The sequence below is a fragment of the Salvelinus fontinalis genome, chromosome 26, assembly GCF_029448725.1.
Source record: "Salvelinus fontinalis isolate EN_2023a chromosome 26, ASM2944872v1, whole genome shotgun sequence".
NCBI classification, from domain to species: Eukaryota; Metazoa; Chordata; class Actinopteri; order Salmoniformes; family Salmonidae; genus Salvelinus; species Salvelinus fontinalis.
In genome coordinates this window covers 30,122,887-30,142,120 of record NC_074690.1, presented here as the reverse complement: position 1 = coordinate 30,142,120, position 19,234 = coordinate 30,122,887, and the positions used below count along the sequence as shown (strand labels likewise).

At 42.8% G+C, this 19,234-nt stretch overlaps 2 protein-coding genes across 7 annotated transcripts in view; both read left to right on the top strand.

The window, feature by feature from the left end:
- The window catches only part of LOC129824089 (collagen alpha-1(XV) chain-like), a 63,113-nt gene extending 46,654 nt beyond the window's left edge, over window positions 1–16,459 (top strand). For 4 of the 6 annotated variants that reach the window (XM_055883408.1, XM_055883407.1, XM_055883404.1 and 1 more), the window contains 25 exons: window positions 4,295–4,336; window positions 4,450–4,512; window positions 4,946–4,981; window positions 5,555–5,638; window positions 5,945–6,004; window positions 6,560–6,595; window positions 9,061–9,123; window positions 9,282–9,371; window positions 9,467–9,502; window positions 9,783–9,836; window positions 9,949–10,005; window positions 10,124–10,183; window positions 10,485–10,526; window positions 11,701–11,728; window positions 11,849–11,923; window positions 12,070–12,095; window positions 12,400–12,498; window positions 12,678–12,822; window positions 12,994–13,058; window positions 13,255–13,383; window positions 13,494–13,571; window positions 13,908–13,976; window positions 14,092–14,289; window positions 14,490–14,605; window positions 14,751–16,459. In XM_055883408.1, coding sequence (XP_055739383.1) covers window positions 4,295–4,336; window positions 4,450–4,512; window positions 4,946–4,981; window positions 5,555–5,638; window positions 5,945–6,004; window positions 6,560–6,595; window positions 9,061–9,123; window positions 9,282–9,371; window positions 9,467–9,502; window positions 9,783–9,836; window positions 9,949–10,005; window positions 10,124–10,183; window positions 10,485–10,526; window positions 11,701–11,728; window positions 11,849–11,923; window positions 12,070–12,095; window positions 12,400–12,498; window positions 12,678–12,822; window positions 12,994–13,058; window positions 13,255–13,383; window positions 13,494–13,571; window positions 13,908–13,976; window positions 14,092–14,289; window positions 14,490–14,605; window positions 14,751–14,967 — 1,968 coding nt within the window. In that variant the 3' untranslated portion in view covers window positions 14,968–16,459. Of the gene's footprint in view, window positions 1–4,294; window positions 4,337–4,449; window positions 4,513–4,945; window positions 4,982–5,554; window positions 5,639–5,944; window positions 6,005–6,559; window positions 6,596–9,060; window positions 9,124–9,281; window positions 9,372–9,466; window positions 9,503–9,782; window positions 9,837–9,948; window positions 10,006–10,123; window positions 10,208–10,484; window positions 10,527–11,700; window positions 11,729–11,848; window positions 11,924–12,069; window positions 12,096–12,399; window positions 12,499–12,677; window positions 12,823–12,993; window positions 13,059–13,254; window positions 13,384–13,493; window positions 13,572–13,907; window positions 13,977–14,091; window positions 14,290–14,489; window positions 14,606–14,750 lie in introns of all 6 variants that reach the window. The other 2 variants (XM_055883406.1, XM_055883405.1) reach the window with 2 other exon arrangements.
- Window positions 16,460–18,237: 1,778 nt separating this feature from the next.
- Window positions 18,238–19,234, top strand: part of LOC129824085 (TGF-beta receptor type-1-like) — a 98,271-nt gene continuing 97,274 nt past the window's right edge. Inside the window, exon 1 of the mRNA XM_055883399.1 lies at window positions 18,238–18,412. Within this exon, the coding sequence (XP_055739374.1) occupies window positions 18,343–18,412 (70 nt within the window). The 5' untranslated portion in view covers window positions 18,238–18,342. The remainder of the gene's footprint in view (window positions 18,413–19,234) is intronic.

The following is a 19,234-nucleotide window of genomic DNA, read 5'->3' as shown; positions in this document are numbered from 1 at the left end:
ATGCCTGCCCATACCATAACCCCATTGCCACCATGGGGCACTCTGTTCAAATCAAATTTATTTGTCAGATACACATGGTTAGCAGATGTTAATGTGAGTGTAGCGAAATGCTTGTGCTTCTAGTTCCGACAATGCAGTAATAACCAACAAGTAATCTAACCTAACAATTCCACAACTACTACCTTATACACACAAGTGTAAAGGGATAAAGAATTGGTATATAAAGATATATGAATGAGTGATGGTACAGAACGGCATAGGCAAGATGCAGTAGATGGTATAGAGTACAGTCTATACATATGAGATGAGTAATGTAGGGTATGTAAACATTATATTAAGTGGCATTGTTTAAAGTGGCTAGTGATACATTTTTACATAATTTCCATCAATTCCCATTATTAAAGTGGCTGGAGTTGAGTCAGTATGTTGGCAGCGGCGACTAACTGTTAGTGGTGGCTGTTTAACAGTCTGATGGCCTTGAGATAGAAGCTGTTTTTCAGTCTCTCGATCCCTGCTTTGATGCACCTGTACTGACCTCGCCTTCTGGATGATAGCGGGGTGAACAGGCTGTGGCTCGGGTGGTTGTTGTCCTTGATGATCTTTATGGCCTTCCTGTGACATCGGGTGGTGTAGGTGTCCTGGAGGGCAGGTAGTTTGCCCCCGGTGATGCGTTGTGCAGACCTCACTACCCTCTGGAGAGCCTTACGGTTGTGGGCGGAGCAGTTGACGTACCAGGCGGTGATACAGCCTGACAGGATGCTCTCAATTGTGCATCTGTAGAAGTTTGTGAGTGCTTTTGGTTACAAGCCGAATTTCTTCAGCCTCCTGAGGTTGAAGAGGCGCTGCTGAGCCTTCTTCACAACGCTGTCTGTGTGGGTGGACCAATTCAGTTTGTCCGTGATGTGTACACCGAGGAACTTAAAACTTTCCACCTTCTCCACTACTGTCCCGTCGATGTGGATAGGGGGGTGCTCCCTCTGCTGTTTCCTGAAGTCCACAATCATCTCCTTTGTTTTGTTGACGTTGAGTGTGAGGTTATTTTCCTGACCACACTCCGAGGGCCCTCACCTCCTCCCTGTAGGCCGTCTCGTCGTTGTTGGTAATCAAGCCTACCACTGTAGTGTCGTCCGCAAACTTGATGATTGAGTTGGAGGCGTGCATGGCCACGCAGTCATGGGTGAACAGGGAGTACAGGAGAGGGCTCAGAACGCACCCTTGTGGGGCCCCGGTGTTGAGGATCAGCGGGGTGGAGATGTTGTTACCTACCCTAACCACCTGGTGGCGGCTCGTCAGGAAGTCCAGGACCCAGTTGCACAGGGCGGGGTCGAGACCCAGGGTCTCGAGCTTGATGACGAGTTTGGAGGGTACTATGGTGTTAAATGCTGAGCTGTAGTCGATGAACAGCATTCTCACATAGGTATTCCTCTTGTCCAGATGGGTTAGGGCAGTGTGCAGTGTGGTTGCGATTGCATCGTCTGTGGACCTATTGGGTCGGTAAGCAAATTGGAGTGGGTCTAGGGTGTCAGGTAGGGTGGAGGTGATATGGTCCTTGATTAGTCTCTCAAAGCACTTCATGATGACGGAAGTGAGTGCTACGGGGCGGTAGTTGTTTAGCTCAGGTACCTTAGCTTTCTTGGGAACAGGAACAATGGTGGCCCTCTTGAAGCATGTGGGAACAGCAGACTGGGATAAGGATTGATTGAATATGTCCTTAAACACACCAGCCAGCTGGTCTGCGCATGCTCTGAGGACGCGGCTGGGAATGTTGTCTGGGCCTGCAGCCTTGCGAGGGTTAACACGTTTAAATGTTTTACTCACCTCGGCTGCAGTGAAGGAGAGCCCGCAGGTTTTGGTAGCGGGCCGTGTCAGTGGCACTGCATTGTCCTCAAAGCGAGCAAAAAAGTTTTTTAGTCTGTCTGGGAGCAAGACTTCCTGGTCTGCGACGGGGGCTGGTTTTCTTTTTGTAATCCGTGATTGACTGTAGACCCTGCCACATACCACTTGTGTCTGAACTGTTGAATTGCGACTCTACTTTGTCTCTATACTGGCACTTAGCTTGTTTGATTGCCTTGCGGAGGGAATAGCTACACTGTTTGTATTCGGTCATGTTTCCGGTCACCTTTCCCTGGTTAAAAGCAGTGGTTCGCGCTTTCAGTTTCAGCGAATGTTGCCATCAATCCATGGTTTCTGGTTTGGGAATGTTTTAATCGTTTCTGTGGGTACGACATCGTCAATGCACTTTCTAATGAACTCGCTCACCGAATCAGCGTATTCGTCAATGTTGTTGTTGGACGCAATGCGGAACATATTCCAATCTACGTGATCGAAGCAGTCTTGAAGCGTAGAATCAGATTGGTCGGACCAGCGTTGAACAGACCTGAGCGCGGGAGCTTGCCGTTTTAGTTTCTGTTTGTAGGCTGGAAGCAACAAAATTGAGTCATGGTCATCTTTTCCGAAAGGAGGGCGGGGGAGGGCCTTATATGCGTCGCGGAAGTTAGTATAACAATGATCCAAGGTTTTACCAGCCCTGGTAGCACAATTGACATGCTGATAGAATTTAGGGAGTCTTGTTTTTAGATTAGCCTTGTTAAAATCCCCAGCTACGATGAATGAAGCCTCAGGGTGTGTGGTTTCCAGTTTACATAAAGTCAGATAAAGTTCGTTCAGGGCCATCGATGTGTCTGCTTGGGGGGGAATATATACGGCTGTGATTATAATCGAAGAGAATTCCCTTGGTAGATAATGCGGTCGACTGTTTGATTGTGAGGAATTCTAAATCAGGTGAACAGAATGACTTGAGTTCCTGTATGTTGTTATGATCATAACACGTCTCGTTAATCATAAGGCATACACCCCCGCCCCTCTTCTTACCAGAAAGATGTTTGTTTCTGTCGGCGCGATGCGTGAAGAAACTAGCTGGCTGCACCGACTCCGTTAGCGTCTCTCGAGTGAGCCATGTTTCCGTGAAGCAAAGAACGTTACAGTCTCTGATGTCTCTTTGGAATGTTACCCTTGCTCAGATTTCATTAACCTTGTTGTCAAGAGACTGGACATTGGCGAGTAGTATGCTAGGGAGTGGAGCGCGATGTGCCCGTCTCCGAAGCCTGACCAGAAGAACGCTTCGTTTGCCCCTTTTACGGCGTCGTTGTTTAGGGTCGCCGGCTGGGATCAGATCCATTGTACTGGGTGGAAGGCAAAACACAGGATCCGCTTCGGGAGAGTCATATTCCTGGTTGTAATGATGGTGAGTTGACGTTGCTCTTATATTCAGTAGTTCCTCCCGACTGTATGTAATGAAACCTAAGATTACCTGGGGTACCAATGTAAAAAATAACACCTAAAAAAATAAAATACTGCATAGTTTCCTAGGAACGCGAAGCGAGGCGGCCATCTCTGTCGGCGCCGGAAGTAGTCTACAACTTTGATAGTAGTTCACAACCTTGACATCAGCAAACCGCTCGCCAACACGACGCAAAACACGCCATCTGACATCTGCCCGGGACAGTTGAAACTGGGATTCATCTGTGAAGAGCACACTTCTCCAATGTGCCAGTGGCTATTGAAGGGGAGCATTTGCCCACTGAAGTTGGTTACGACACAGAACTGGTCAAGACCCTGGTGAGGACGACGAGCATGCAGATGAGCTTCCCTGAGATGGTTTCTGAATGTTTGTGCAGAAATTCTTCGGTTGTGCAAACCCACAGTTTCATCAGCCTTCCGGATGGCTGGTCTCAGACAACCCGCAGGTGAAGAAGCCGGATGTGGAGGTCCTGGGCTAAAGTGGTTACATGTGGTCTGCGGTTGTGAGGCCAAATTCTCTAAAAGTACGTTAGAGGCGGCTGATTATATAGAAAATTAACATTACATTTTCTGGAAACAGCTCTGGTGTACATTCCTGCAGTCATTATGCCAATTGCATGCTCCCTCAAAACTTGAGACATCTTTGGCATTGTGTTACGTGACAAAACTGCACATTTTAGAGTGCCTTTTATTGTCCCAACACAAGGTGCACCTGTGTAACGATCATGCTGTTTAATCAACTTCTTGATATGCCACACTTGTCAGGTGGATGGATTATCTTAACAAAGGAGAAATGCTCACTCAGGGATGTAAACAGATTTGTGAAAAACATTTGAGAGAAATAAGCTTTTTGTGCACATGAACAATTTCTATGATTTTTTATTTCAGCTCATGAAACATGGGATCAACACTTTACATGTTGCGTTTATATTTTTGTTCAGTGTTGGTTCACATGGAAATCCGATAAGTTGTATATCCTGTTTGTTTTCTACAGGGTGAAGATGGGAAGGATGGGGCTCCTGGGTTGTCAGTGAAGGTTGGTTGCATCTATTTTACACCACCTTCTACAATAATGATGGACATTATTGGTTGTGTCTCCATACACTGTGTAATTTATCCTGTCTTCAGCTTTATTCTGTCCCTTCTCAGGGTGAGCCTGGTGCTCCTGGCCCTGAGGGACTCCAAGGGCTAGCTGGACTTCCTGGCGCCAGGGTCAGTATTGAACCAGAAAGTACACCATGCCTCACGTGCAGTAACCATGAACTTAAGTCTTAGCTAAACCCAGGGATTAAAGTAGATTTAATTGATGTGTCCACTGCTGTCCGTGCATGTGTCGGCCACGGCCAGTCATCTCTGCCTAGCCAAAATGTTTGTGTTCACATCGAACAACACTGCATTCTGTAGCATATACCACCCGTTTTCAAGTCCATTCGCACATTTTTCATGCGGCTGACAGGCAGTTATGATACATTTTGGTTTAATAGCCTACAGTTTTCTTGCCAGCGTTGTTTTATAATTGTTAAAGTCTCATGTTTTACCAGTACAGTGCACCCCCACTATTTCCGTACCGGCTTACTTTCATCTACTTACTGTCTACTATAAAGGTGTTTGATACGCTAAGGTTTCTGTACTTCTCTCTCCCCAGGGATTGAAAGGAGACAAAGGCGATCCAGGACCAAAGGTATGTTAGTGTTAGACAGCAGAACGACTCCAAACTAACCCTAATGTGGGCTGTTCTTTCACAACAGGTCCCTACTCCACCACTACCACATATCTACAGTACTAAATCCATGTGTATGTATAGTGTTTATGTTATCGTGTGTGTATGCATGTGTCTGTGCCAGTCCCCGCTCTTTCATAAGGTGTTTTTTAAAATCTAATTTTACTGCTTGCGTCAGTTACTTGATGTGGAATAGAGTTCCATGTAGTCATGGCTCTATGTAGTACTGTGTGCCTCCCATAGTCTGTTCTCGACTTGGGGACTGTGAAGAGACCTCTTGTGACATGTCTCGTAGGGTATGCATGGGTGTCCGAGCTGTGTGCCAGTAGTTTAGACAGACAGCTCGGTGCATTCAACATGTCAATACCTCTCATAAATAAAAGTAGTGATGAAGTCAATCTCTCCTCCACTTTCAGCCAGGAGAGATTGAGATGCATATTATTGATATTAGCTCTCTGGTCCTTCATGTCATGTTAAGTTCATGGGGGGGGGGGGGGACAGTATTCTAACTGTCCTGTGTGCTGTGTCTTCCAGGGAGAGTGTGGTCCTGATGGACACAGTGTAACTGGTTCTCCTGGTCCTCCCGGCTCTCCAGGTCCCATCATCAATCTGCAGGATGTACGTTCACCCCTCACAACTCCCATCCTCTGTCTGGGTGCTGTTTCGCAAATAAAACACACACATAGACCAGGAATAGAGCTGTTGTGGTTTATTAAGGGGTTATTACATTCATGAGTATTCATAACCAAATGGGTGTGCACACGTATATTACATGAAGTAACTTGAGATGTATGTTGCAATTGTATTCATCGCCATCCACTTGGTTTTCAAATATTCATAGTTTGTACAGTATGTAAAGTGTATAGCTTGTATAGATACAGCATATTTACTATTGTAATCAGTGGGTCATATATTTATCCTCAGCTCCTCCTGAACGACACAGAGGGCATGTTTAATCAGATCCGTGGGCCCCCTGGCCCGATGGTGAGAAGCACAATTTTCAGTTGATATGTATTTCTGAAACTAGTCGATTATATTTGAATGGAAATTACCATTCTGCTCTACATTAAATGGGCTGGATGCTGAAGCATGGCACATATCAATATGCATCAGGGCAGTTTGCATTTATTGTTTTGTCATGCATGAGCAATGACATAATGATTCATTCATTCTGGTCCCATCTGTCATTTGTGAAGTCAGAATGGCCTGTTTTCAATTCCTCAATGCCTATTTACTAGAGGTAGGTTCAGCTAAGTTTCAGCCTAACCATCCAATCAACCATTAATACAACCCTAATGCATAGTTGATCCAGAATACATATAGTTAGGTTATACAATGCATATGCTTAGCTTACTTACATAATGTATGTATACACTTACACTCAATCATGATTATATCAGGTCTAAAGATTGTTGATACATTACAGCCTTGAAATGTGTGTATTCTGTGAGATGGTTGCTAATATATGATGCATAGACACTTCATGTTACTGTATTATTCCATGCGTTAATAATATGTGTGTTTTGTTGCATGTCACAGGGCCCTGAAGGAGAGCCTGGCAGAGCAGGATTCCCTGTAAGAACAATTCCATTCTTAATTCTTAATGTGATAACCCCATATATAGCATGCAGGATCCATTGTACATTTATGAATTACTGTATTACAGATTTAATTTAATCTTTGCTGCCATGGGAAGGAATTGGGTATTTGTATGTATTAAGGATCCCCATTAGTTTCTGCCAAGGCGAGCAGCTACTCTTTCTGGGGTGCAGCAAAATTAAGTCAGTTATACAATTTAAAAAACATTACAATACATTCACAACAGATTTCACAACACATTAAGTGTGTGCCCTCAGGCCACTACTCTACTACCACATACTGTATCTACAGCAAAAAAGCCATGGTACGTGTGTGTATTGTGCGTATGTTATCGTGTGTTTGCATGCAATTGTATGTGCCTATGTTTGTGTTGCTTCACAGTCCCCGTTGTTCCATAAGGGGGGAAGTTTTTTAAATCTAATTTTACTACCTGCATGAGTTACTTGATGTGGAATAGAGTTCCATGTAGTCATGCCTCTATGTAGTACTGTGCGCCTCCCATAGTCTGTTCTGGACTAGAGGACTGTGAAGAGACCTCTGGTGGCAAGTCTTGTGCGTTATGCATGGGTGTCTGAGCTGTGTGACAGTAGTTCAAACAGACAGCTCGGTGCATTCAACATGTCAATTTCTCTCACAATTACAAGTAGTGATGAAATCAATCTCTCCACTTTCAGCCAGGAGAGATTGACATGTTAATGTTAGCTCTCTGTGTACATCTAAGGGCCAGCCGTGCTGCCCTGTTCTGAGGCAATTGCCATTTTCCTAAGTCCCTCTTTGTGGCACTTGACCACAACTGAACAGTAGTCTAGATGTGACAAAACTAGGGCCTGTAGGACCTGCCTTGTTGATTGTGTTGTTAAGAAGGCAGAGCAGTGCCTTATTATGTACAGACTTCTCCCCATTTTAGCAACTGTTGTATCAATATGTTTTGACCATGACAGTTTACAATCCAGGATTACTCCAAGCAGTTTAGTCACCTTAACTTGCTCAATATCCACCTTTTTCATCACAACATTTTGTTTAGGGTTTAGTGAATGATTTGTGTCAAATACAATGCTTTTAGTTTTGAAATATTTAGGACTAACTTATTCCTTGGCTTTAGTCAAAGCCAGTGGAATGTCGTTAGTAAAGATTGAAGAAAGTAAGAGGCCTAGACAGCTACCCTGGGGACTTCCTATTTCTACCTGGATTATGTTGGATAGGCTTCCATTAAAGAACACCCTTTGTATTCTGTTAGACAGGTAACTCTTTATCCACAATATTGCAGGGGGTGTAAAGCCATAACACCATACGTTTTTGCAGCAGCAGACTATTATCGATAATGTCAAAAGCCACACTGAAATCTAACAAAACAGCCCCCACAATCTTTTTATCATCATCAGTAATATGTGTAAGTGCTTGTTGAATGTTATTCCCTATATGCATGCTAAAAATATGTTGTCAATTTCTTTACTGTAAAATAGTATTGTATTTGGTCAAACACAATTTTTTCCAAAAGTTTACTAAGCGTAGGTAACAGGCTGATTGGTCGGCTATTTGAGCCAGTAAATCGTGCTTTACTATTCTTAGGTAGCAGAATGACTTTTGCTTCCCTCCAGGCCTGAGGGTGCACACTTTCTAGTAGGCTTAAATTGAAGATATGGCAAATAGAAGTGGCAATATCGTCCGCTATTATCCTCAGTAATTTTTTATCCAAGTTGTCAGACCTCGTTGGCTTGTCATTGTTGATAGACAACAATAATTTTTTCACCTCTTCCTCACTCACGGAATTTATGGAATTCAAAATTACAAAGCTTATCCTTCATATTTGGTCAGATATACTTGCATGTGTGGGGTGAGCGTTTGTTGCTGACATGTCATGGCTAATCTTGCCAATAAAAAATCATTAAAGTAGTTGGCAATATCAGTGGGTTTTATGATGAATGAGTCATCTGAATCAATGAATGATGGAGCGGAGTATGCCTTTTTGACCAAAATTTCATAAGGTGCTCCAAAGCTTTTTACCATCATTCTTTATGTCATTCTACTTTGTTTCATAGTGTAGTTTCTTCTTCTTTTTATTCAGTTTAGTCACATGATTTATTAATTTGCCAATCGGTTGTGCAGCCAGACTTGTTTGCCATTTCTTTTGCCTCGTCCCTCTCAACCATACAATTTTTCAACTCCTCATCAATCGATACAGTCATTTCCTTAACTGGGATAAGCAATTTCATAAATGTGTCAAGTTTGGCGTCTGGTTGCTTCTCAAATAACGTACCAACAAATATTCTTTACATCAACAACATAGGAATCACTACAAACTTGTAGGTTCCTTATCATAATGAGAAGAGTCTGTAGTTGTGAATAAAACATATCTTGACTCAGCTACTATACTGTAAGTACATTATGCTCTAATACGCTTATCTTTTCTGTCCATAATTATTCTTGTGATCTTGGCCCAGGGCCCAAGAGGACCAAAGGGTGACGTTGGGCTTCCTGGTCTTCACGGTCCACCAGGAATGAAGGTAAGCTCAGAGGAAGCTCTTGTCTTTAGTGTTAACTGCCCTTGCATGCTAGGGCATTTATATTCTCTGGACCTTATATCAGATAGGTAGGATTTTTATAACCTAACCAAGACCTGGTGATAACATCTTTGTGTCTTCTATGTCTTTCCTCATCATAGGGTGCGAAGGGGGATTCTGGTGTCACGATCGCTGCCGACGGCACTGTATTGACAAGTGTCAGGGGCCCTCAGGGACCAAAAGGAATCAAGGTGACGTCTCTTTCTACCTCTAGGATCAAAGGACATTGTCTGGTAGTGGTTGTCTGATGATAAGCATTCTGACCTTGTATGGGTGCTGTTTACAGGGTGAGCGTGGGTTCCCTGGAGTTGCTGGTATCATGGTGAGTGAATGAAGACTTGTTAAATCAATGCTCTGTTACATTGGTCTTAGCTATAGACGTTTGAAACAACTGTAAACATATAAGGCCGGCTTACCGGACAGAGATTAGTCCTGGACTAGTCCAATTAAGCCTGGTCCTGGACTAAAAGGTACTTTTGATGGAGAATTTCCATTGAGCATGCTTTTTAGTCCAGGAATAGGCTTAATTGTGTCTGGGAAACTGGTCCCTACTGTCTACTGAGTGAAAACGTTATGAAAAAATACCAAGTTTTCTTTTTAAGGGACCAATCGGACCAACCGGACAAAAAGGAGAATACGGGTTCCCTGGTCGACCGGTTAGTGTTTTTAGTCAACCGTCTACTGTTTTAATTTGTTTGGTTATTATATGATAGGTTGATCCGTCACTGTAATCTGCCCTGTGTAAGTGTTTACCTTTTTCTTCTGTAGGGACGACCTGGAATGGCAGGGAAGAAGGGAGACAAGGGTGATGCCATTGGTCAACCAGTAAGAATCGCCATCTTGAAACGGGATTTTATGGGATTACAGTACAATCAACTAACTAACTAACTAATAGAAAAGTGAGGTGTCATTGACTGTGATTGATCGATGTAATTGTGTTTAGGGACTTCCTGGTCCTCCTGGCCCCCCCGGTCCCCCAGGACCAGTAATAGGACTCAATGGAGTAAGTACAGTATGCCTGTATACTGTAAGTAAGAATTGATGTGCTGATGTCATTGCTGTTTCTCTACTATTATTAGAATGCACTGTGGATGGGAATGGACATTTGATTTTAGTAGCAATGTTATACAGTAGCAACGAGACCCACTGGAGACAAACAAAACAGGACAACAAATGTAATTTGTCTCCAGTGAGGGTGTAATGTCAACACATGAAGTACTCGCTTTCATTGGATATCCAGATGCTGTCAATTATGTCGCCATCAATACTAGTCTGATGTCATAATTTCCCTCTGAATCTTAAAGACAGTTTTTCCGGTCCGTCCCCGTCCGTTCTGCAAAACACCAGTAAGTTTGTGTTTGAGCACCTTTAAGGCCCTTTGGGTGGGGCGGCGCATGTAAGTCCGTGGGCTCTTACCTCTAACAGGCAGTCCCTCCATCTCCTCTCCTCCTGTCTGCAGCTGTGCTGTGTCTCCCTCCACGTTTCCTGGGTTTGTGGTGGTCCTCACAACAGCATAAAGCTGGCTCCTGCTCTTCCGCAGGTCGTAAGGTCATATGTGACATCATACAGTCCCATTATGTGTGACTGGAACATCTCAACCACACTGAATAGTCACATTGACTTCAATACATACATTTCTGAATTGATGAATTCAAACTCTTTTGAATGTTCAGCCTGCTTTATGCTGACAGTGTAAAAATCCAATAGAAATCTAAAGAGCTTTTTTTCCCTCGAGTGATCCGGTTCCTTTAACCCTGGGCATGTTGCTGTTGCATGTGTTTTTATCTGTTGGCTTTTCAGCTTTAGAGCGCTAAGAGGTTATTCATCAAATCAAGCTTTGTTTATACAGCACATTTAATGCAACACAATATGCGTTACAGGACAAAAACAACAAACATAAGATAAAAAACGAAAGAATGACACAAACTGAACCACTAAAAAGCACCCTAAGGAAAAGCAAAGCTAAAAAGATGTGTTTAAGATCGTTTTTTACATTTGTCCACAGTTTCGTCCCCCCTCAGATTCTCTGGCAGGCTATTCCAGGCTGGGGACATAATAACAAAATGCTGCCTCTCCATGCCTCTTGGTTCTAGGCTTTGGGGTAGTTAAGTGCAGAGACCTTAAAACCAGTGTAATGCGTGCTCTCCGTCTTCTAACTTCTCTGCAGTTCAAGGTGACCAACCAAAATAAGAACATTCAACTGAGTTCCTTACTACCTCTCGCCCTCCTTGTCCTCATTCTATGTTTAACTGGTTTGTGCAAGGCTGGCAGGGATGTTTTAACACCTAAATGAATCTTCATGTCTCCATTTTAATTTCCCAATGTTTTTGACTGAACAGGAACAACTTTACTTGTTGTCTGTATAGGATGTAAAGCTGTTTTGTTGGTGATTATTTTGGGGGAAATATGTGGAACTGGTTTTGGGTGTAATTTTATATTAACCATATTGTTTGTGACATCTTTCCACAACAAGTTTGATCCACAATAACAGTACAATAAGCATACAATATTGTGTTATAGGTGAATGGCAGCAGGGGATCATCACAAGGTAAGTCATCAATGAATCACACTGACAATATCGGATCACCTATCCAGCCTATGGAGCAGGGTTTACATTTTTATAGATGACCTCAGTTGTCTCATACACCTGTACTGTGTTTCTGTAAAGGTAGTAGGAGAGGAAACAGAGGTGCTAAAGGAGAAAAGGGAGAGGTTGGATTGCCTGGAACACCTGGAGAACCAGGTATGTATGTGCAGCCACGGGTGCAGTTTCTCCTCCATTTCACTTGTTTGTTGCACTTAATTATAACAGAAACTGTATGCATGAGCGTCTTCAGACATATGTTTGCAACAGACGACAATTAACTAAGATGTCTTCTCCCTCCTTAGATGATGTTCTTCCAGAAGGCTTTGTGGTGAGTCTTTTCCCTTAAGTTCCCTTAAGTTCCCTTAAGTTCTCTAAGGGGTTACTGTATACTGTATACTGTATAAGTAGTGGAAATGTATGTTATGTAAAACTCTTATGCATGTCATAGGGCGGCAGGTAGGCTAATGGTTAAGAACGTTGGACAGTAACCGAAAGGTTGCTAGTGCAAATCCCCGAGCCAACTAGTTCAAGAACTCTGTCGATGTTCCCTTGATTGCTTCTGCAAGTCGCTGTGGATAATGACTAAAATGTAAATGTAATAGTCTGATTCAGCCAAACTGTGTGTTCCTCAGGGAGAAAAAGGGGACGTGGGCTATGAAGGAATGAAAGGAGAGAAGGGTGACGCTGGGTTGCCTGGCCCACCAGGTCTTCCTGGGAGATCAGGCCTTGTGGTGAGTAATTCCAGGCTTTTTTTTTTTTTACCTTGTATACATTTACCTTGACTACAAACTGTAGTCAAGATAAATAGAAAAGACACTAATTTCCATACATGATAAAGCTTTTACTTTTGTATGTTACATTTGGATGTAAATATGTGTCTCTGGCCATTTTGTATACGCTTTATACGTAGGGGCCAAAAGGTGAGTCCATTGTTGGCGCCCCTGGTCATCCTGGAGCTCCTGGTGAACCAGGGGTTCCTGGCATTGGACGACCAGGCACTCAGGGGCCCCCTGGCCCTGCTGGACCCCCTGGACCACCCCCGGTCTACGCCTCAGGTAGCTGTGCACTGTGTGCTCGCTAAAATACAACATCTTAAACTAAGCCTTGCTGTCATGCTATAGTTTAGGGTGAATTCCAAGTTCATGTATTTAATAAAATACACAAATGTATGTTTAGTAGACCTACAATACACTGCTATACTTTTGTATGACTGTTCTATTTTTCAGCTGTGAGTATTCCTGGCCCACCTGGGCCTCCTGGTCCTCCTGGGATTACTGGCTATGAAAATCTGGTAAGACAACCAGTAGGGTACTTCCTTATATACTCACCAAGTCAACATAGGTAAACACACAGGGAAATGTGTGTATGTGTTTTTGTGTACTGACTTGTGTGTGAGTTTGCGTGTGCACTATACAGTTCTCACATTGCCACCATGGATTTGTCTGTTGTCTATGATTCAGTGTGAACTTCCTCTCTTCTCACCCCAGGTGACCACATACAGGAACACCATCACTCTGATGAGGGAGAGCCACCGTGCTGCAGAGGGATCCATGGCATACGCCTCAGACAAGGGAGAACTCTACGTTAGAGCCAGAGATGGCTGGCGCAAGGTTCAGGTACTGTATGCCGTTACAGTCCCACAATCCCACAGTTAATTAAAAGCCTTTGGCATAGATAATGAGATGTTGCCTGTGCTTATTCAGTGATGAGTGTCCTGTCTCTCCAGCTTGGTGAGCTGATCCCTTTCCCAGCAGGGACCCCATCCTCCGCATTGTCCCAGGCCCTGAGCAGACCACACAGGCAGGTACTGTGGCTACAGTAACACAGCACCCACTGTTGTTACACTGCACACTACATCTGGGGCGTGCTTATATTTGTCCTGATACACGCAAGTGCGTAATGGAAATGTTAGTTTTTTTGCATATCCAAACAGCGTCCCTGGAGCAATTAGGGTTAAGTGCCTTGCTCAAGGGCACAGCAACAGATGTGTCACCTTGTCGGCTCTGAATAACCTTTCGGTTACTGGCCCAGCGCTCTAACCTAGGTGCTACCTGCCACTCTTCAGTCTATTATCAATGTTTTATTTAGGATTTCTTTACTCATGGCGTGTAAATCTTTGCTTGTGTCTCTGTTTTTTTAGGAACTAGTTGGAACTAGCTACATGCCCAACTATAATGTCCTACCTCATATAGTACACTCAGTACCGGGGGTAAGACTTCATTTTCATAATCAATATGCTATGGGTTTATACCTCTGTTGCACATTGTCACCATGGACTTGCTTGAGCTGTGTTGTCTAAGTCCATTGACTTTTTTCTTCCTCAGCTGCACCTGGTGGCCCTAAACGCTCCGTTCTCTGGGGACATGCGTGGCATCCGGGGGGCAGATTTCCAGTGCTACCAGCAGGCCCGCGCCATTGGCCTCACCGCTACCTACAGAGCCTTCATGTCCTCACACCTCCAGGACCTGGCAACCATCGTCAAGAAGGGAGATCGCTACAGCATGCCCATCATCAACCTCAAGGTACAGTTGTTCTCTCTTATGACAACTAAAACACAAACAATGGACTGATAGGTCCTTCGTTTTTTGGTTATGATGTGGTAAGACAGTTGTACTAATCTCATTAAGATATAGTCATATTTTTCTAAATTAAATATTTCCTTCAGTGAAACTACAGGAAGTGTGTGACTGTAAATGTGCCTTTAATCGTATCTTTTCCACAGGGAGAGGTGCTCTATGGCAGCTGGATGAACATCTTCTCTGGGAATGGAGGTGTGTTGGACCCATCAATCCCCATCTACTCCTTTGACGGACGGAACGTCATGACGGACCCCGCTTGGTTAGTGACCAGCTTTGGCTGACCCCTTAAAAGACATACAACATAGTTGAACCCTGGTTTAAGTCACTCTGGAAACGAGTGTCTCTAAATGTAAAATGTCATAGGTCTGTGTTTAACTCTTTGTGTGCGTTGTCTGTGAACGCAGGCCTCAGAAGCTGGTGTGGCATGGCTCCAGCACGGTGGGCATCCGTATGACAACTAACTACTGCGAGGCGTGGCGGGCGGGTGACATGGCAGTGACGGGCCAGGCCTCTCTCCTCCAAACGGGCAGACTGCTGGGCCAACACACCCGCAGCTGCTCTAACCGCTTCGTAGTGCTGTGTATCGAGAACAGCTACATTGACCACAGAAGGTCTAATTAACCTTAACACACACATCTAGTATACACACACACAAAACTAGATCTCATTCATGTTTTCATGAAGAGCATGTAAAACTAAGCTATTGACGCATGTTCAAGCAAATCCAGTACACACAAGCAAACACACACACATCTCTCATTGACAGCAAAGTGGACCACACAAACTAACTAACTCCCCGCACACATACACACACACACACACGTCTCCTATTAACAAAGAGCAGCTATGTGCTGGACCACAAGAGGCACTTTTACACTATTTCATACTGACCACAGATGAAACTTCCCCCACTTCATTCACCTCTCATTATTAACCTCCCATCAACACAGCATCACCGCTTTGCACCCTAATGTACGTTTTCCTGTCCCTTTAAGAAAAGTGTAAATATATTGTAAATTGCTTCCTGTCAAAAGTACTGCATAACTCCAATTCACTCTGTGTTTAAATTGACTGAAGAAGGAATGCCAAAGAACTGGTAATCAGCAACCAACCGACTAACACACGGTTTCTGCTGAAGTAGTCAGTAACACATCTTTTTGTTGTTGGTTTGCTCAATTTAGTCTTATTCTTAAGTGCCCAGTAGAGTAGTTTGCATAGAGACAACAACAGTTCTAACCTTTTGTGGAACACTGTATCAGTCCCCAAAACAATATGATGATATGATGAAATTAGGACGACTGGTCTTTTCTGTTTGTCTGTGATATCCAAGTATTTTATTATACATTTTTGTTTTCAGACAAGGGAACCTTTTTTTCCTCTTTAGGCCTTGAAGTCATTTCGATGCACTGTGAGTTGATTTGAATAGTTTGGGATGTTTCCATAGCCATGAAGGCTTTTTGTCTGTGAAAAATGTTAAGGGTTTTTCTGTTGCGAGTGATAACTTTTTCTTAATATTTAAGTTTAATTCTATTTTATTTATACTGTAACAGCACATCATCTTAAATCTAGCAAAACATAGGTTAATTTTCAAATGAAATGAAATTGAAACACTGCACGTGCTATCTAACCTGAAAGTTATTTTTGTACGGTATTCTACTAATTGACTAACTGTAGATGAACTTTCAACAAATATATAATCAAGAGCTAGATATTTTAATGGCTGGGGAAATGATAGGAACGGTAACAACTCTTGTAGCTCAAAGTATTTTTATATGTTGATTAATTTCACAGATGTGATAGGTTATTTTTTTAGTCAGGAAGATTGTCTTTTTTAAATTGGAAAGAAGTGTGACTGTCATTCAGAGAAATACAATGTTTGTACTCATTGACTGGTGCTCAGTGAATAAATGTTTTTTTTTTTTTAAGACTGTTATTACTGTTATGTGTAGTTCTGCAACACAAAATCAATTACATTTTATCTTGTAGGTAAATAAACGCAGTTAAACCAAATGGGCACTAGGTGGTAGCAAACCATGTCACTACCGATTGTTCTGTTGAAAGTGGGCCTAGGACGTGAACATCATTAAGAATAAAAAACCTCAGCATAATTTTATATTAGCGTTCATACAGCTTCTTAATTATGGTTGGGGACATTTAAGAAATATTTCTGGTTTGTTATCAAATCTGTCTCGCTGGATTACTCTGACTAGGTGTTTCTTACAGTGTATGTGCAATGATACAACTCTTCCGTGTTTCTCCTTGAAATTATTAATCAACCAAAGTCATTTTAATCATATTGATTTTAATGATCTTTTGTAAACAAGGTTCTCTGAATGTTTCATTGTTTCCCTGATTCTAAAACCTAGATGTTTGCAGTACACAGTGCTGCTTTGTACATACATCATTGTCCTCCAGACAAAGCAGCAGTTCTGTGAGACCCTTTATGAAGGACAGGATGCACTTTTGAGTTTAAAATAAAATCAATTAAATGAAAATAAAGGTTTTTGTTCATACGGAAAGAGGGAAGGGCAATATAAAACTTAGTAACATCCCCCTCAAGTTTGATCTTTCATCCCTCATAATATCTATTTTTCCCATAGTAATCATGTCAGGTTCAATAAGTGCATTGGCTTGTAGTCAGAGGGAGCTTATGTTATTTCACCTGTGACAAAGGAGGCCAGTTTCATGCAACACGGCAGTGTGTTTGTTTTCTCCATCATTACAGGACTCTCTCAGGTTGTTAATGGGATGTTCACGTCTTGTCCCTACAGGTAGATCCAAAGTCCTGTGTTCATGACCATCTGCCTTCACTGTGCTCTGTGTCATTACAGAACCTGTTTGTGTATGTGTGGAGACAATTTATACTCCCACCTGTCACCTGCCCTTGTGTTACTTTGCACCCCGCCACCCAAGACACCTGTCCAAGGCACTGACAAACTACAACAAACAGGGGATAATGTGCTCTCCCTGTAGACTATCTACCGTACCACCACAGTCTTCTCATTATCAAAGCAGAGCACAACACAGTCTCCTACATAAATGCATAACAGTGAAACTCTAGTTATTATATCACCCACCTAACCATAACATTCACCTTTTTATCCTGTAACTCTGTTGGTGGGATGAAAGTAAGCCAGGGAATAGTTTATCAAATTCAGTGTTATGATGAAGTGGTGCTAATTTAAATCTTGAATGAATGGAAGACTGAATGGGTTTAAACTTAGAAAGCCTAGTGACTCCAAATAGTGACGTGCTGTTTGTTTGCACCTCCCCAGCAAGGTCTGTTTTTCTGTCACGCTAAAGGCTCTGTTTACTCAGCAGTCAAACAAACAGAGAACTGTGTTGGTCAACTAAAAAGGGCAGCATTCCATGTTGATCCCCCTGTGTTTGGGACAGGAGGGCCTGGGGGCAATTTGGTGCATTGCGTCCAGTGTATGCTGGACCGCCAGGACAAGGCCTGTTGGCAAATAGACCAGATACTAGAGAGAATGTGGATCAATACAACCAGTGGTAGGAGTGGATGGGAGTAATACAATTTCGAAGTCTTGAAGTAATTGACATAAATGAAATGTATGCTGCGTATTCATAGGCTACGTGCTTAGATATATTTATATAATACATTTTCAAGCTGATCTGATCAATAGGCTAAGGGTTTTAATGGCATCAATGTGACTGGATAATTATACATAATCTTTCTATAGGAATAGGCTACTCATTATTGAAATTATTTAGACTAATGGATATGATAGGGTTGGGCATCTATGCCTGACATGTAAATAGCGGTGGATGGATAGGCATGCGTTGTACGTGGCTACAAAATGGAATCAAATCAGGGTGGGTAATGAGAGAGGGGTTAGGGGTGTCCCATGTGGGCGGGGTATTTTCGCGTTGTTGGCCAATCACACACAAAAAAATTCTCCAAGCAAAGACTACAGAAGTTGATTGCGAGAAATTGCCGATTGACCAACAGCAAGTCCAGAGTAATTCCGTGCGACAATGGATAGAATGCGCTCTTATTTAACATGTTGGGTCCTGTTTCTTGGAGCGGGAATTCAGATATCCATCGGTAAGTGATTCGGTGACTGCCGTATATGGCTTTAGATACAGAATTGTGATTCTCAAGTTACATTTTCACACTTGTTTTTTGTTTTCAAGAATAGTGTTTTCAAAGATGGCGCAGGTCAGGGGTATGCGAGCTGTCAGGAATGTTTATTGTTAAGCGTATGGCCAGACGAGAGGGGGAGCGAGAATAAAAAGTCACACGAAAATGGCCTCAGTTGCCTGTAGTTTAGGACTTAGGCGGTGCCATGGTCAGACATTTATGTCCCGTTGTGTTGAAGTGGTTCATAGCCTATGTTGTCGAGCAAAAGAGAGAAACTCGACAATTGATTTCTTTTGGTAGCCTACTTTGTCAATTTTTGCCACGGCAAATTCATTTTGTCCAGAATAATTGTTTATCGTGGCTTTCTTGTGTTTTGAGTCGGGGGACAAGCAAAGCTGTAAACGTGGCAGTTTTATATTTGCTACAATGTGATACAAGTGCTATATAATTATGGAATAGCGATAACTACAATTGTCGAATAAACAAAGTAGAAGACCTTAGTCCGAAGACCACATTATGATCTAAAAGGTCGCTAATTTGCCGATTGAAGCGCATTGATTAGCACTCACGTGTGTAGTGTAAATGAAGATACGCTGTTACATTATTAATTACTGACTACCCAACGACACGTTTACCAGATAAACATCGTATGGACCGTTTGCTACAGAAAATGGGAGCCGTAGTTAGCTATCAATTAAAACAATGTGTTGCTGATAACTGATAACAATGAATTATTAGGCTACTAAACATTCAACGCGCGTGCTGATGTATCCGTGAATGCTGGAG